The 18429-nt window shown below is 48.5% G+C and overlaps 1 protein-coding gene across 30 annotated transcripts in view; it reads left to right on the top strand.

Moving 5' to 3' along the window:
* Positions 1-18429, top strand: part of RAP1GAP2 (RAP1 GTPase activating protein 2) — a 244631-nt gene that overhangs the window by 173603 nt on the left and 52599 nt on the right. For 19 of the 30 annotated variants that reach the window (XR_011646816.1, XR_011646815.1, XR_011646818.1 and 16 more), the window contains 5 exons: positions 7387-7422; positions 10923-10967; positions 11702-11734; positions 12009-12221; positions 13355-13458. Coding sequence is in view for 25 of the 30 variants with exons in the window: in XM_058283763.2 (XP_058139746.1) it covers positions 7387-7422; positions 10923-10967; positions 11702-11734; positions 12009-12221; positions 13355-13458 (431 nt within the window). In the remaining 5 variants the exon portion in view is untranslated. The remainder of the gene's footprint in view (positions 1-7386; positions 7423-10922; positions 10968-11701; positions 11735-12008; positions 12222-13354; positions 13459-18429) is intronic. The other 11 variants (XR_011646819.1, XR_011646817.1, XM_058283764.1 and 8 more) reach the window with 1 other exon arrangement.

Genomic DNA, 18429 nt, shown 5'->3' with positions numbered 1-18429 from the left:
GAAAGCTGCATCCACCCTTGGTGGTAGAGCCGCTGTGGCCAGAGGGGCAGGTGGACCGGGCGCTGCTGCCATGGGGAAGGGCCCAGGGCGGTGGCATAGGCAGTGGGGGCCGTCCTGCCCCACCGTCGACCCCACACGGGCCCCAGACTCTTCCCAGTGCTTCTGCTTCGCTACTGCCGGGCAGTGGGCTGGACCCAGAGTGGGCTGGACCCAGAGTGGGCAAGTGGGGCGGGGGGCCGAGTGTCCAAGAGCGACCTCGTTCTCTCTGCTGCTGCTGCTGCCCTGGCCTCCTCCAGCATGCCCTCCCCGAGGACCCGCCTTGCCCTTCTGAAGGAAGAGCCAAGCGGTTTCTATTCTGGGAGGTGGGGAGGAGAGGGACTGAACCCGAACCCAACCCCGAGCCCCAGCCTGTGATTTCCTCGGCTGAGCGTGATGATTTCACGGCCTGCTTGACAGGCTGTTAGCGCAGAGCCCGTGGGGAAATGCTGGCGGCCGCTGGGCTTTGGGTGGCAACGGCTGCTGCTAATAATAAGTTAGCGGAGCAGACGCGGCCGTGGACAAGGAGGGCAAATTGCAATCCTCTTTGGAAAATCGGTTCCTGGTTTCCCGACGGAGGAGGACCCCATCCCAAGGAAGCCAGGGAGTCAGCGAGCATTCAGTACACGCCCAGTGCACACAATCTCACACAGAGGGGCGTGGACCCAGGGTGGGTCTGAGTGGCCGGAGCTGCTGTTCTGTGCTGGTCTGAGTCACCCTGACTTGGGGTGGAAAAGGAGCTGCACCTTCTGCCAGGGCTGGAGCTGTCCCATTGCAAAGTTGAGCGAGTCACCGAGAAGTGGGGCCAGCTCTGCCAGGGGCCAAGTTGCCACTGGCTCCCGCCTGCTCCCGGGCATTGTCCACGCAGACTTCGTCCACCCAGTGACTGCCCAGGGCCAAGGGTGAATCATGGACCTTTTCTCTCACCACTGGCCCCAGCTGTGAGGCCAAGGGGCATCTTCATTCAGGAAACACAGAACTCTTTGTTTTTCTCTTAAATTGTATTGTGGTGACATATATAGCATAAAATTTGCCATTTTAACCATTTTTAAGCATGCAATTCACTGGTATTAATTGCATTTACAATGCTTTGCTACCATCACTCCATCCATTACCAAACCTTTTTCATCACCCTCAGCAGAAACTCTGTACCTACTAAGCACTAACTCCCTGTCCCCCCTCCCTCCAACCCCTGCTAACTTCTGATCTATTTTCTCTCCCTGTGAATTTGCTTGTGCTAGATATTTCATCTATGTGTAATCAGATGATATTTGTCCTTTTGTGTCTGGCTAATTTTACTCAACATGATGTCTCCAGGGTGCACCTGTGTTGTCGTGTGTATCAGAACTTTACTCCTTACGGCTGAATAATATCTATTGTATGTTGGGGCAGTTTGAGATTATAAATTTCAAAAAGAGATTATATTTGTAAACTGGTCTGTTCCTGTGGGCATGAGACCCTTTGATGGTATTAGATTCAGCTGAGATGTCTTTGATAAAATTATGTGACGATTAAGGCCTCATCAATAGAGTGTGACTCAAGTCCTGCCCCCTTGGTGGACTAAATAAACGGACACTCATGCAAGAAGACACACAGAAGAAGACACACGGAAGGGGAGAGAACTTGTTCATTTCAGCCTGCCAAGTGACAGAAAGTAGAAGGCTCAAACAGCTAAAGTTCCAGGCAGAGCTGAGCCATTCTCCTGATAGTTTGCAGCTGAAGAGACCAGAGCAGCTGAGAAGGTTCAGAAAGAAACGAGCTCACCAGCCTACAGCTGAGATGGGAAGAAGCTGGGTCCATGGAGCCTTAAGAGGAGGAGGAAGCTGAACCCTCGCAGAGATCGGCAACCAGCTTGCAACACGTGGCAACAGTCTTTGGTGAGAAAATACCTCTTATGGTACTTGAGTTGGACTGTTTAGGGCCTTGTAACTGTAAGCTTTTACCCCAAATAAATACCCTTTATAAAAGCCAACAGAGTTCTGGTACTTTGCATCAGCACCCCTTCGGCTGACTAATACATTCATATACACCACAATTTGTTCATCCATTCATCTGTCGATGGACACGGGCTGTTTACATCTTTTGGCTGTTGTGAATAGTGCTACTCTGGACATCGGTGTGCAGATATCTGTTGGGCTCTCTGCTTTCCATTCTTTTGGGTATGTCTAGGAGTGGGATTTCCCGGTCATGTGGTAATTCTATGTTTAACTTTCTCAGTAACTGCACACAGGTCTGTTTCTAACAGTAATCCAAACATGCCATCTCTGGGAAGACCAGTGAAGTCAAGGAAAGCCAAATATTCTATTGCTACCAGACCCTCTCCGAACAGGAAAACTTTCTGATAGTGCCTTCTCATGGCTGCTGAGTACTGTGTGTTCACCGCGGGCCCCGCCCTGGCTGGGGGCTTCCTGTTCTCATTTCATCCTCACAAGAGCCCTGAAAGGCAAGGGATTGTTTGCCTCAGTTTACAGATAACTGAGATGTCATTAAGAGAGGTTGAGTGCCTTGCCTCGTGCCACACGGCTGGGCAGCAGCAGCTTGGCCACTCCCCAGAGCCCGAGCTTTGACCACTGGGCTATGCTGCCCCTTGTGTCTTTCCTCCATACCCAGTGGTTCTCCTCTGTCTTCCACATGAAGCCGAGTTCTTGGTGTTCAGAGCCCTCCAGGCCTAGACCCCAGCTCTCCTTTCCATCCCGATTTGCAGGATGCCCAACCCACAAGCCGCAGCCCGGCTCAGCCACTCGCCGTCTGTCGGCTCCACGCGCTGCTTCCTCACCTTGCCACCTCTGCCCTCAGTCCCACCTTCGGGAACCTTCTCTTCATCTCTGTCTGTCGAGTGATTTCTCTGTCCTTTAAGGTCTCCTGGGATCCCACTTCTTCCAAGAAGCCTTCCTTGTTACGGTTGGTTTTTAAAAGTATGTCTGCAAATTCTTCGATACTCCTCCCTTCAAGGGTTCAAACCTGATCTGCTTCCCTTGTGTGGGGCGATTTGCCTCTAACAAATAGGATGGCGTGGAAGGGGTAGCGCACGATTTCAGAGCCTGGTCCTAAGAAGTCCTGCAGCTTCCTCTGTGCCTTCTCTCTTGAGCTCTCGCTCCGGGACGAGTCAGCCTCTGTGTTGTGAGGCTCCTCAGGCAGCCTGTGGGGAGCACATAGGATGGTGAGCTGAGGCCTCCCACCTACAGCTGTGGCAGGGAGCCCTCTTGGCAGAGGAGTTCCCAGCTCCTGCCAAATCTTACCATGACCACAGGAGGACGCCTGACCAGGGCTGTCCAGCCAAACCACTCCTGAATTCCTGACCCACAGAAATGGGTTTATGCCACTAAGTGTAGGGGGTAGTTTGTCACACAGCGATAGATAACTGTTACACTTGACCTCCCAGCAAGAAATGCCACCTCTGAGCCACTGAGCCATTGGTTGTGTATAATATATCCTTGGACAGCTTTATCTCATAATTAAGATCGAGGACCCAACAAGTTGGACCCCTGCCAACTGCTTCCTTGTTTGCCCAGCATCGCACTATGTGTCCTGCATAGAGTAGGTGTTTAATCCAGGGGGGTAAACTGAATGACCCATACAAGGGTATAAAGTCTATGAGTAAAACGACAGTATTTTAGATTTCCAGTTTGCATGGTGAAGAGAGAGAGAACTGGATTTGGGGTTATTGGAGAGTCTCTTAGTCATAAAACACAGAGCCAAGGATGGACTCACCAATGAACTGGCCTGAATCCAAGGGCTTTCTAGAGGCACCAAAGGCTATGTACGTGTGTCCCTGGATGTACCATGTTCGGAAGCTGGGGGAAGGACCTGTGGCAGGAGATGGGAAAAGCAAAGGAAGGACTGCCAGAGTCTCCACTATGTGTCAAAGTCTTAAGAGGCATTGGTTAATTGCAAAAATAATATGTATTTGTGACAATATAAAAAACTCTGAAAAAAAATATCCTTAATCCCCAAACTCATTTTAGCAGAAACTCTTCAAGATATTTTTCTCTGGAGGGGTGATTTGTGTATTCATATGCAGACTTATACATAAATATATACACACATACTTTTTTACTTTTTTTATGTTTAATTGAAAATCTTGGATTGTCTTGTCACAACATCCTGTTTTTCTCACGTAGCAGTGCATTGTGCATCTTTGCAACATCACAAATCTCCTCTCATAGTATTTTTTTGAACGGGCATAGTCCTATGTTTTATTTATTCTTTCCATCTCTGAAGGGTACTTGGCATTTTCTACTTTTTCGGCCTATAAACAACGCTGCAAGGAATATCCTTGTGTAGTTGTCCAAAACTGCTTTATGGTAAATCCTCTTGAGTGGGCTTATTATGCCAAAGAATGTGAGTGTTTTCAAGGTTTGGGCACATAGTGCCAATTGCCCTGAATAAAAGTTCTACCAGGTACGTGTTTACCTCCAGTCTTGTGCCCTTACCCCCATATTCTTGCCAACACTGGGTGTTCTTTCTAATCTTGGCCAGTTTGATAGATAAAGAATATTATCTTATTATTTTAATTTCCTTGATAACTAGGGAAGTTGGATGTGTTCCATATGTTTATTGGCCATTTTATATTCTCCCTTAGTAAATTGTTTGTTCATGTCCTTTGCACCTTTTTCTGTTTCCCTTATAAAACTTAGGCATTTATTTAAAGTTTCATTATGCAAGTATCGTAGGTCCGCATGCTTGTGAAGTAGATAGAATATAAAGCAAAACTACCTTTGCCACCCTTATTTGCTCCTCTTGATATAATTAGTCAATTTCTGACAGTTTGAGGTATTTTCTTCCAGATCATTTTCTTTGCATTTACATTCATATGTAGAAATAGTTTTAACTTTTGTTTTTTTTAAATAAAAGTGGGATCATATTCTATGTGCTGTTCTTTGATTTGTTCTCGCCCCAAGCATCTCCAAGAGCATCTATGTAAACTATATAAATCTATAGCTTTCATTTGAAGAGCTGCATAGTGTATTTTTTGGTAACAGCTTTACTAAGATATAATTCATAGGCCATACAATCCACTCATTTAAAGTCTATAGTTCAATGATCTTTAGTACAGTCACAGGTTTGTGCAACCACGACTGCAATCAATTTGAGAACATTTTCATCACCTCAAAAAAGAAACTCTGTACCTTTTACCTATCATCCCTTAATGCTCCCATCCCTCTCATACTAAAGGAAACACTAAGCTACTTTCTATCTCTGTGGTTTTGCCTATTCTGGACATTTCTTATAAATGGTATCATATAATATGTGGCACTTTGTATCTGGCTTTTTTTCATTTAGCATCATGCCTTCATGGTTCATCCATGCTGTAGTATGTATCAGTACTTCACTACTTTTTATGGTTGAGTAATATACCACACTTTGTTTATCCATTCGTCAGTTGATGGACATCTGGGTTATTTGCACTTTTCGACTATTATGGATAATGCTATTATGCATATTTATATACAAATATTGTATCCATTTTGTATGGACACATGTTTTCATTTCTCTTGGGTATATATACCTAAGAGGAGCTGCCATACTGTTTTCCAAAGTGGCTGTTTTCCAAATGGCCAAACTTTTACATTCCCACCAGCATTGTATGAGGATTCTGATTTCCCCACATCCTCACCAATCTTGTTACTATCTGTCTTTTTAATTATAGCCATCCTAGCCTTTATTCATAGAATAAAATGCAAATAAGATGAGCAACTATATGCTAACAGATTAGATAACTGAGATGACATGAACACATTCTTAGGTACAGACTACTAAAATTGACAGGAAGAAATAGAAAATCTGAATAGATCTGTAGGAAGTTAAGAGATCGAATTAGTAATCCAAAAAACTACCTTCCCATACCACCCCCCCACCAAAAAAAAAAAAAAAAGCCCAGGTTCCAGATGACTTCACTAGTGAATTCTACCAAACATTTAAAGAATTAATACCATTTCCTTTCTCTCTCTTTCCCTCTCTCTCTCTCTCTCTCTCTCTTACACACACACACACACACAAAGACTCCTAGAAGTGGAATTGCTGGATCACAGGGCTTTGTATTTGCAATGTTGATTGTATCTGCCCCCTTGTAAGCTCCCTGCTCATCTTCCAAATCTTATTGATTTGTTCAAGCTCTTTATGTCTGGTGGTTTTGGTCTCCTGGACACTGGAGTTGGTAGGAAAGCAAAGTATAGGTGGTGCGTTTACACCCAGAGCAAGTGCGGAGGGGAGAAGTGGGAAATGCTAGGGTCAAGGGTGCTGGATGTGGGGGCCCCAAGCTTGTCTGCATCCCCACGTGGGGTGTCCAGACACTAGAACCTGAACTCCTGGTGGGTCAGAGTCTTCTTGTCCACAGCCTGATGGAGGTCATTTGGCACCTGCAGAGAAAGGAGCGTGTTTAGATGCTCCCTCTGTGGGAAGCGCCGGGACAGACACACTTCTCCTCACTGTCTTCTTTGCTCATCTCTCTCCTGTTTGTCCAGCGACTGTTCTGGGCCCACATTAACTCATAGCCTGCCGGTGCCCAGAGGCGGCCAGTGATGTCACAAGAGAGTGCAGCTGTTTTCATGGGATAGGAAGTGACCTCTCTTCGGAGGGACCTCTGCCTTTGTTTTGTCTGGAAAGAGCTTCCCCTCCTTGTCCCCTTCTGTCCCCCCCCACCCCATGCTACATCCCTTTTTTCCTCCTTTTAAATTTTTTTCCTACCTGGAGGTTACAGAGTAGATTACAAATTTGGACAAATGCGATTCAAGATTTTTAAAATAATCCATCCAGGTCCCTGAAAGCTGCAGTTCAATGGTTTCCAGGCTTTGCTTCACAGGTTTAGGGTTCGGAAGAGGTGCCTGGGAGGCAGGGACGGGGCAGACAGAGGTGGCACCTCAAGGGCTCAAGACCAGAGCAGCTCAGCTTTTACTGGTTTTATACATTGGGGTTCTGACTGTGAGTTCGTATGTGGAGACAGAGGACCGAGTTGCCGTAAAAGTTGGGAAACTTATCTTCTCTTGGACATCTCCTGGACGCCAACACTGGGCTGAAATCATCGCAAACATGAATCCTGGTGGAAGTTGAATCCCAGGGCTCCCGTTTTGGGAAACTTGGCTTTTCCGGTGGTGGGGGGTGGGTATCTGCTCCCCCCAGGGCCATTTGCCAGCCCCTTCAAGTTTTCTTTTTTCTTTTGTTGAATGGGGTGTTCTGGCCCTCCAGCCCTGCAAAGGCAAAATCAAATTATCTTCTCTCTTGATCCAAGTGAATTTTGCCCCCGGGGAAGCCCCGGGCTCAGCCTCTGGACCTGTGGTGAGAAGGACTTCTCAGCAGGTGGCCTGGCAGACGGCCCCATCTTTCTTTCCCCTCCCTCTTTGTGTCTTTCAGTCCGCTGAGTTTTTCGAGATGCTGGAGAAGATGCAGGTGAGCAGCCCTCAATTAGGAAAGCGGACACCTGGGTGGGCGGGGAGGGCAGAGGCCGCAGTGACCTTGGAGGACTCAGCGCCTGGCAGAACCCTCCCAGGAGGGGCAGGAGAAGAGAGAACCCGCATGGCCCATTGTCCCAGGCACCCTGAGGTCACTGCTGAGAGCTCAGGGGACTTTGGAAAGACTCCTGCCTGGACGACAAGGAGAAGATAAAAAACAGAACTCCCCCCCCAGCAGAGCAGAGGGGATATCAGAAACCCTGCAGATGTGGGGAGGGCTTGAAAGAGCCCTTCTGTTTCTAGAATGGGTTGGAGAGAAAGCCTAAGTTGAGCAGACTTCTTTGGGGAGGCTTCTAGTGTCTGGGAGAAAGACAGACTTTGGGGTCTGACATCCTGTGTCTCACACTTATTAGCACAAACTACTTAACTCTTCTAAGCCTCAACTTCATTTGTTTCCTCTAAAAATACCCACTTATGAGGTTGTTGGGATGAAATGAGATAATATCTGTAAATGCTTGAGAGGCATTGCATAAAACTCAGGGTTCAAGGTGGATTTGGGGGTCCTTCATCATTCCCCCCCACCCAGGGGTCAGGACTCACAATAAGAACTGCTGCCGTGGGGAGAGTGGAGAGGCCCAGGAGGGTTAATTGATAAAAATGTAAAGGGTGGGGAAAAAGGCGCTGAGACTAGCACTCGTATTTTGAGCCTTTCTTTGGGCCCATAGATGGACGGGCATGATCTCATTTATTCTTGCCAAAGCCCCCAGGAAGTAGGAATTATTATTGTTGTTATTAGGTGAGGAAACTGAGGCATAGAGATGTTACATAAATCACGGTAGGGCCCAGAGCTAGGCGGGAGCTTTGGAGCCAGAGCCTCTATGTTATGATGCTCTCCCCCGCTTTTTACCCCACGTGGATGCTCCAGGCTCCAGGAAGGAGGGGCTTTTGATGGAGGATTAGGTCACTCAGTGTGGAAGCTCCAGTGGAAGAGGCAGATGCAGATCCCATGGTCCCTGAGATACAGGCAGAGGTGCCGAGAGGGCGGCTGCAAGCCAGCAGGGTGCTCAGGCGAAAGCCAGGTCTCCCGGAGGGTGGGGAGGGCCAACGACTGCTGGAGGGAAAATGTTATTTGTGGTTGTGTCATTACCTCGAACAAGTTTTGAGGTTTTGCCTCTGCCCAGCAGTGTGTGGAATGCAAACGCATTTTTCATGCAGGTAGGGAACTTACGGTCGAGGTGCGGGAACAAGGTGGCCTGTGTGATGACAACCAGTGGCGGGAGACAGAATTCAGTTCAGCACTACCTGGCTTGGAGTGGAGTGGGGCTTTCCCCCTTCAAGTCCCTGGAATCCCAGCACTGCTGGGAGCTGGCCAGGCTTGGGGCGCACCTGTATCCCCCTACGCCTTCTCTCTGTTTGCCCCCATAAACCTGCCCGTGCTTCCCCCATGCCGGGGACCCCTGCCTTCTCCATAAAGGGCTTCCCGCTCTGAGCACAGAATTCAGCCCACTTGACCCGTCTCACGTTTAGAGGCTGCTGGGCTTGTCCTCGCCACAGGGCTCGAATCTTGTTCTCGGCCTCCCTGGCGATTTGCCGCCCTTTCCGTCTCGGTTGAGGCTGCTGGGAGCTCAGTAAGGGCCTACCCTGTGCCCAGTGGGCGCACTGGAGGATGGCACCCAGCTCCTCTGAGCCTGTGGACCTCCCAGAGGACACCATGGGAAACCATGGCGACGAGGCGGGCTGGCTGGGGTCCTCCAGCCTGGTGCCACCCGGCTCCTCCTGCGAAGGTGGAAACCGAGGCTCGGAGGGTCTCTCTACTAACTGTGGAGGACTCCGGACCCCCAGCCCCAGAGTCTAGGGATTTAAGAAGGGACCGATCGCTGCGATTTGCACAGGTTTTGGGTCCTTCGGGTCCCGGGTTCGGGTTCTAACCCTGACGTGTTCTTGCTGAGGGTCCTCGGTCAAGCCACGTCACTTCCCCGAGCCTCAGCGGCTTCATCAGGGAGAAAAGGGGACCCTGATCTTATTAATACCTTTTGGTGGAGCTTACTGCATATGTAGCACGGAGAGGGAGAGCGCACCCAGCGCCGGGTGGTGGCCGGGTCTGGGGCAGGGTATGTTTGCTTCCCTGCCCCAGGGGCTGGTCCTTGGCAGAGGGTGACTAATGCAGGGAAAACAAAACCAACCCCTGCCATCGCCCTCCCCCCTGCCCAGTTTGCCTCCCTGGACTGGCTCTGTAGGGCCACCCAGGTGAATTTCTCTCTGTGCCAGGAGAGCAGCACCTGTCTGGTGGGAGGGGCTCTGCCACACCCTCCTTAGCAATGCTGCAGGGTGACTCAGCCCCGAGCAGTTCGGCTGTGCCTGAAACTTCCCAGGTGCCAGAAGGAGCCCTGGGCTCCGGGGACTGAGGGATAAGGGCAGGTGCTGGGTACAGAGAACCCAGGCCCTGCCGTGTAGGCTGGGCAACAGTAGGCAAGCCGTGTCCTCCTCTGGGCCTGTTTTCTCCTTGGTACAAAGGTGACTGTGAGGCTCCAAGGAGACGGAGAGGGAGCACACTCTGGAAGGCTGACTCCTGAGGCACTTGCCTTAAGAATCGGCAGGGGCGGCTTCTGGGCTCTCTCTTCCCCGGAGTGCAGGCAGGCCTCGTTCTCCGGTTTGTCCCAACTCTCTCTTACCCTCACTGGGTTTATTTGGACAGTCTTGGGCATACCATGGGCTCCCTTCTTGCAAAACCCAGTGAAGTCAGAACTCGACTAGAGAACCGCTGGGCAGTGCCCTGTCCCTCAAAAGTGCACTTTCCAGATCCCTGTAGGTGAGCTCTTCATCCTCTCTCCAGGAACACCTGTGGAGGTGGGAGGGCAGGTGCTGTCACCCCCAGTTTACAGATGAAGGGATGGAGGCACCAGGAGGAAAACTTTATCAAGGGTCACAAACTGTAAGCCAGCAGATGAATGAGGACCTCCCTCCAGGGCCGGAGGGGGCTGGCAGGGCCTGGGACCCAGACTTCCCACCCCCACTGCTCTGATGTGGGGTCACATCCTCGCGCTGTGACCTGGGAACCGTATTTCAGCTCTGGGATGATATGCATAGCATTTACCACCAAGCAGGGTTCAAGTGTTTAACACATACCAACCTGTAACCTTCACCCAATAACGGGTGCTCTTGTCCTTCCACTGTGCAGACGTGGCCTCTGGGCCACAGAAAGGGTCTGTGACTTGCCCAGGGTCAGGAGGCTGTAAGTGGCAACGTTGGCATTTGAGCCCAATGATCTGGCTTGAGTCCATGCCTCGCCGCCTCGCCTGGGCTGCTGTGAGGTCTCAGCATGGCGGTGTGTACAGCGTGTATATCCAGGCACACAGTAGGGGCGCAGGACATGCTAGCTGTCATCATCATTAATATTACTCCTATCAGCAATACCGGGTGCTCCCAGGTGACTCCTCCATTTAGGCCCTTCTTTGGGACCTTTGCTTTCCATGGATCCTCTTTTCCTTGTTTCCACAGGGGATCAAGCTTGAGGAGCAGAAGCCGGGACCCCAGAAGAACAAGGTGGGCTGGGTGGGTGAGATGGCAGCCGGGCGGGCCCAGCAAGGCGGGCAGGGCGAGAGGAAGGCAGGCGGGCAGCTGGAGGGCCGTAGGTGCCTATACTTCCCGTCTGTTGCTTGGGATTTCCCCAAGAGCCACTTAAATGGCTGCAGCCTGGTGAGCCTGCTGTGGGGTCAGCCGAGAGCACCCAGGCTTCATGGCTTTGGGGCCAGCTTCAGAGCAGGCAGGATGACCTAAGCTCGGCCTGACTCCTCCCCACACCCTCTTGCACACGGACACCCTCTTGCACACGGACACGCACACAGGACTTGGGTGTCACTCCCTGCGCCCCTGGCTCCAGCGGGCAGTCAGCTCCCAGCTTCGGGCTCCCTTTCTAGGGCTCCAGTGCCTCAGCTCTTCACTCAGAGGTCAGCCCCCTTCCCTGGGAGCCCCATGAATGGGATTCAGGGAAAGTGGAGATGATGCCAAGGGCGACCCCCAGGATGGCATCCGAGGGGAGACGTGTCACCAGGGGCACAGAGTTCAGCTCCTTTGTATGCTCTCTCCTCGGCTAGCAGGGTTTGCGTTCAGCTTCTGTCAATTAGGAGAAGAGCTCAAGGGCAGTCAGATCCCAGAGCTGCTCGTTCCGGCTGTGGGTCTTTCCGCTGGAGCTCCCAAACCCCAGGTGCAGACCTGGGAGAGGGAAGTGGAAACAGCCCTGGAGGGACTAATGGGGCGCTGTCTGGTTTGTCTTGCAGGACGACTACATCCCGTATCCCAGCATCGATGAGGTAGGGGCCCGCCCGGCGCACCTGGCAGTCACGGGGAGAACCTGGGCATGAGGCATGGGGCCTGAGCTCTCCCGGCCTTCCCTGTGTTTCAGTTGGGGGAGCTTTGGAGCCCTGAGTCTCCAGGGTTGGTGACGCTGGACGTGCCGTGGTGCTTGGAGGAGGGGCTCACGCTACCACCTTCGGCCTCAAATACCAGGGCGGCTCTTGGGGGGGCGGCCCCCACCATTGCATTCCCGGGGCGGGCTGTAGTGCCAGACCCTCCCTCTGCCTCCAGGTGGTGGAGAAGGGAGGCCCGTACCCCCTGGTCATCCTGCCCCAGTTTGGGGGCTACTGGATCGAGGACCCCGAGAACGTGGGCACGCCGACCTCGCTGGGCAGCAGCATTTGTGAGGAGGAGGAAGAGGACAACCTCAGCCCCAACGCCTTCGGCTACAAGCTCGAGTGCAAGGGCGAAGCCAGGGCCTACCGCAGACATTTCCTGGGGAAGGTGAGGCTGAGGGTCCTGGGAGAAAAGAGTCGCCGAGGGGGACGTTGCCCTGGGGCCACCCACCTTCCTCTTTCCAGCGCCCCCTCTTTTCTTGGTCTCTGCGCCTTCCCCGTTCTGCCCCCTTCCTTGCAGCCTGCCTCGGCCTTTGGGTGGAGGGGTCGCTGCCTGGCCCTGCTCCCAGGGCAGGGGGAGAAGGGCGGCTGTGCAGAAGCCCCAAGATTCAGAGTGGGGAACTTCCAGGAGTTTTAGGAGGTGATGGAATGGGTAGTGTTTGGGGGTGAAGGCAGGTAGGTGGAGTTTTAACTATTCAAGGAAAAAGATGATGTTCTAGCACCTTGGACATCTCTCTTTCCATCCAATTAGTACAACTCTCTCCTGCACGCATTCAGGCAGGTCCTCTGGGACTCCTACCGGATGTGAGCCTCTGATTGCTCAGAAGTGACAAAGTTACATTTCTTTAAATATACCCTGCCCTTCAGACCCGCCAGATTCCAGGGGTCCCCAGCAAGGGGGCCTTCTCCAGCCTAAGGCAGCTCTGAGTCTCCCATGGAGGGGGCCGTCAGGAGCCCTGGGGGTCTTGTTCAAATGCTGGCTCTAGGGCCCGCCTGGCCTCGGCTCCAGGCTCCAGGAAGCTGTGCTTTTGGCCCTCTGGCTCCCTTTGAGTCCAGGTGCTGTGGTTCCACCGGTCTTTCCCTGCAGAGAGCCTGAGCTGGGGAGGGTGCCTGCCCCTGGGCAGGAATGCGGACTCTGCGTCTGAGGCAATGAACTTGCACTTCAGAGTCAAGACAGACCTGGGTCTGAGCCCTGGCTCTGCCGCTTGCTTTGTTGGAGGCTCTGGGCAGTTACTTAGCCTCCCTGACCTGGCGTTTCCTCATCTGTGAACTGCGGTGGCAGATGGCCCCTGTGACCCGCATAAAGCCCTGGCCAGGACCGAAGGCCAGGCCAGGAAGTGGGCACTGTGCCAGCGCCCGGCACCCACGGGGGCTCGCTGGTCAGTACCTAGGAGAGCTGTCACCTGCGGCAGCAGCTGCCTTCTCCTCCTCTCGGCATGCTCACTCCTGCTGAGGGACGTGGTTTGGGGGGACATGTTGGAAGTCGTCTTCCTCCCCTTAGCCCCTGGTTTCTGCTTCTAGGATCATCTAAACTTCTACTGCACAGGCAGCAGCCTGGGCAACTTGATCCTGTCCATCAAGTGCGAGGAGGCAGAGGGCATCGAGTACCTGCGTGTCATTCTCAGGTGGGGCTGCCGCACTGTTTGAGGCCCCGCCTTTTGGGACCCGGAAATACCAGTCTGACCAGTCTGGTCTGGGTGTGCTGGGATGGGGGGGGGGGGGTGGCACCCCCGGCTGGAGTACTGGGGCAGGGAGACCCAGCTGTTCCCACCAGCTGGCGGCTTGCAGAGTCAGAGTGGTGGCTGGGTCCCAAGGTCGTCTACGTGGCCCCGACCTGCCTCTCTTCCTTGTGGGAGTCTGTGGCTGTGAGGAAGATGGGGAGAAAAAGGAGGGATGGCTCGGTATGGTCATCCTGCTGGAGACAACTCCAGATCCTTCTGGGAGAGGGTCTGCCAAACGCTGCCTCAGTCAGGCGAGGAGTTTCCAGAGGATGTGCACGTGGGCTGGTTCCCTGAAACGGAATGCTGTGTGCAGCGGGCGTGCTCGGGAGAAGACTGATTTACAGCCCAGGCCAGGACACCTGTCCCTGGGTTATGACCTCCTCGAGGGCAGGAAAGGGAGCTGGTTTCTGTTTAATGCAGCTGGCATGTTTTGAAAACCTATGGACCAGGAACTGTGATGAGTGCTGGGGAGACGATGATGGCTAAGACTTGGTCCCTGCTCTCTAAAAGCTTGCAGTCTAGGGGGAGAAGTTTAATATGTCGCAGGCATTACTGTAGCGATAGGCATGGGATGAATGGAAAGATAGAGGAGTCTTGCCTTGTTATCTCTGACCCTGGTAGGATGGTGGAGAAGCTGGGAAGGCCTGGCGTGAAGGCCAGGTACTGCTGCCTGGAGATTACCGTGAACTCATCAAGCTTTCAGTCCATTTGGAAGTCCTTGAAGGTCTTTGGAGAAGGGCAAAATCCGCCCCCCTCCAGATCTGGAGTGGAATATGATTGGGAAGAGTGACACATAGCCCTGCTATGGGGGAGGGGTGTAGGGTATGAGGAAGTTGTCAGCACCCATCCAGTCTTGGGTCGGTTTTTATTTAGAAAGGAAGCAATTTTCTTTACAGAGGTTTACCTGGCTAGAAATCATATTTGCAAGGCATGGAAGAATCAATTAACTAGCCAGAGCCAGTTTTCTGAGGGGTAATATCTGGATTGCCATCTCCAAATAGGATTTCTAGTTTGATGAACCTCTGCAAGGAAAATTGCTTTCTTTTTAAATAAAAACCAGACCAAGACTGAGTAAGTTTTCTGAGCTGGATGACAACTGGAGCACTGGGATCTAACCCCCTTAATCCAGTGCTATGTCCTCTCTGAAAAATGCATCAGGGCCGAAAGCTAGGGAAGAGTCTAGGCGCACAGTACAGACTTACAGACTTGGATGATTTTTTTTGTTTTTTGTTTTGGTACGCTAGGGGCAGATGGGACTAAAATGAAGGAGATATTGAGAAGTTGAGTCCTGGTTCACCTTTCTTAGAAAGCAGTGTAGCGTGGGAATATATGAAATTGGAGAGTGTGGAAGAATCCTGTAATTTTTAGGAGTGGAGACTAGCCCTGAAACAATCTGATGTCTTTTCACTTCTGTTGTTTTGGGTCAATGACATTTGAAATCAATGCCCCGGGGAGCCTGAGGACAAGTTCTGGTATAGCTCTCTCAAATAGAAAGCTACTGGGTAAGGTGGCAGAGAGGAACCGTACACCAGCTAGAAAGCTGGACAATCACATCATGTACTTGGAGCAGTGGCCAGGACAAATCGGAAATCAGACAAAAAATTGACCCCATGGCTTAGCAGCTTTACCAGACACAAAGAAGAAATTATCCAGAGATGAAATTCCCTTGCTGGCTTTGACTACTGTTCCCAGTTGCTTTGACATATCCTTTAGGCTTCTTGATTATTTCATTGATGCCACAAACTTGTAACAACCAGCTCTCCAGCCTGAAATCTAAGAGTGTGTGACATGATAGTCCCTAAGAAGAATGTACCCACAGTTTGGATACAAATAATGAGCCTGAGTATTCTTCTTTTTTAAGTTTGAATATAAAGAAGATAAAAACACAAACAAAACCCCTCACAGGAGGTCATAGCAGAGCACTCAGGAGATAGAGAAATAACATAGTTTTGAAAAGGACTTACTATAGAAAATCAGGTAAAATTTAGATACTATTAACTTTGTATTTTCTTCAAGTTTCTAGGGAAAAAATTATGAAAGAAGAGACAAAAGATAAAGCAACAGGATGAGATTAAAAAGTTGCTAGTTAAGCTAAGGAAAAAATATAAAAAAATGAAAACTGGCCACACAGAATTAGAGATGTTATTAGAAGCAGTAAAGAGCAGCATCCACTTGCAGAAAATCCAATTGGTAACGTGGAGAACAAACTTAAGAAACTCACATAATTCAGAGAAAAGCACAACCTTAAAATGGCAAGCAAGATTTTGGTGGATATATGGAGGATAGTGAGCAGAAATTCAAAATATGAATAATAGGTGTTCTTAAGCTGAATCTACAGATCAAAGTAACTCACTCAGTAGCAGGCACAATCAGTGAAATGAAACCATAGCTGGACATATTTTGATGAAAATTTAGTATTTCATGGATACAAAAATCACTGATAGGGAAGTGAATGTGGCTCAAGTGATAGAGCTTCTGCCTGCTGTGTGGAAGGACATTTTTGTGTGAGTGCCTGTGTGGTGAGCCAGTGCCCCATGCAAGTGAGTCACACAGCCAGATGATGACACATCAAAAGAGAGACAAGGAAAGAGTCAAGTAAAGCAGCAGCAGAAACCAGGAACTGAGGCGGGACAGTTGACAGGGAATCTCCCTCCCCATCAGAGGTCTTAGGATCAAATTCTGGTGAATCCTAGAGGAGAAAAAGTGAGAAGAGAAGACAACACAGACAACAAAAACAGTAGGGCAGGAGGATACAAAGGGGGGAAAATAAATGAAATAAATCTTAAAAAAATAATCACTGGTAATGGGAGTGGATGTAGCTCAAATGGTTGAGGCCTGCTTCCCACATGGGAGGTTTTGGGTTCATTTCCCAGTGTCTCCTTAAAAAAAAAAAAAAAGAAAACACAACAAGCAAACAAATGAAAAAACCAACTCAGGGGAGCTGAGGTGGCTCAGCAGTTGAGCATTGGCTTCCTACATATGAAGCCCCAGGCTCAATCCCCGGCCCCCAGTACCTAAAGAAAAACAACAAAAAACAAACACTGGTAGAATGACCATTCCGTATAGTAAAGGAAAAGAAAATAGATATACATATGTGTATATGAGATGTGAGAATATCTATACATAGAAAAAGATAATGAATCATAAACTAGTAAATACGATGATAGAAGGAATCTGAGTACATTTGGGATGCTAATAAATATAAATGAATTAAATTCCACTATTAAATAGAAAGGATTCTCAATTTGGGTCACCCCACCCCAAAAATAAAACCCACAGATACACCTCGCTCGCTCTCTCTGCATGTATATGCATGAATGTATATATATTTATATGTTGACATATGTATGTGTAGATATAAAAACTTATTAAAGGGAGTAACACAGAACATTTAAAAAGAACATGTTCAGGAAAAGATACCATAAGCAATGTGAAAAGAAAGGATTGTCAATATTAATACAGAAAAGTAGAATTCAAGGCAAAAAAAGAAAGTAATTGCTATACTAAAGAGGGTTATTGTCTATTCAGAACAGGTAAAGTACACAATGAAGATATTTCATGAGACTTTGCATACTATAATATAGTATATATATGGAGAAAATGATTAAAGTATGGAGTAGTAGATTTTAACACAGTTCTCATCACTGAGGTCACCTAGGAGAAAAATGAAAAGATGCAGATTATCTTATCAATATTATTTGTTATGTTGATTATATATCTTTTTCTTTATATGTACCTATATCTAGCTATTAAACTTTGATCCTCTAAACAGAGGTTATTGCTTCTTTGAAAATATCTGTGGAATATTTTTGCAAATTGATTATATTCTAGGCTAGTGGTTTACTGTGGATCTGATACATAAAAATCATCTCAGAGCTTTAGAACATAGCAAAGTAAAACAAACAAAACTCAGAATTCCAAGCTCCAACCATTACATTTCAAAAATGTAATTAATTTAAATGAATTAAGGGAAAATTAAATGAATTAAGATTCATATGCCTTTATGGACATTTCATTTATATATATTCTTATTTTTTCCCCTTAAAACATGAAAAGTAGCATTCAATAGAATATATTGTTCTGTAACTTGCTTCTCTTAATAATATATGTGAGAGAGATTTCTATATTATTACATAGTGAGCTTTCTTAATTCATTCTATTGCTGTGTTATAGTCACTGCATTGCTGTGGAATAACTTGTGTAACAGATCACCTACTGACAGCTGTTGTCAATCTTTTGGTATCACAAATAATGGTGTGATGAATAATCCTGTACAGATGTCAGTTTGTACAGATTAAGATAAACTCTCAGAAGTGAGATATCTGGGTCAAACATAAATATATTTGAATTCAAAAGGTATTGTCAAATGCCTTTTGTTGTATAAATTGGAACGCCTACCAGTAATGTATATGAAAAGCTGTTTCTCCAAAGCCTTTGTAACACAATGTATTGTTAAATATGGAATTTTTTGCCAAATCTGATGGGGATAACAATGGTATCTTAGTGTAGTTTAAATTTGCCATAATCTTATTATGAATGATGTTGAACATATCGTGTATTTAAGGTCTACTTGTATTTATTTTCTGTGAACTGTTAATATGCTTTGCTTCTTTTTTAAAAAAAATTGAGCTGGATAGCCAGTTAAATATTCTATTTTTAAAAATCTTATAGGTAGTTCCTGAGACAGGTAGATTTAGGAATCAGTCTTTTGAGTAAATAGAAATAAATTTTGAAAAGTAGACACTTCATAGGATATATTCTATTACAACCTTGAAATAAAACTAGAAATAAATAACAAAAGGTTAAAAAAAAAACAAAAACGCTTAACTACTTAGAAATAAATGGTCTCAAAACTTCTCCTAAATAACTTTTGGA

Source organism: Dasypus novemcinctus, chromosome 21, assembly GCF_030445035.2.
Source record: "Dasypus novemcinctus isolate mDasNov1 chromosome 21, mDasNov1.1.hap2, whole genome shotgun sequence".
NCBI lineage: Eukaryota > Metazoa > Chordata > Mammalia > Cingulata > Dasypodidae > Dasypus > Dasypus novemcinctus.
The sequence above is the reverse complement of the archived record's forward strand: the minus strand, read 5'-3'. Positions and strand labels throughout refer to the sequence as shown.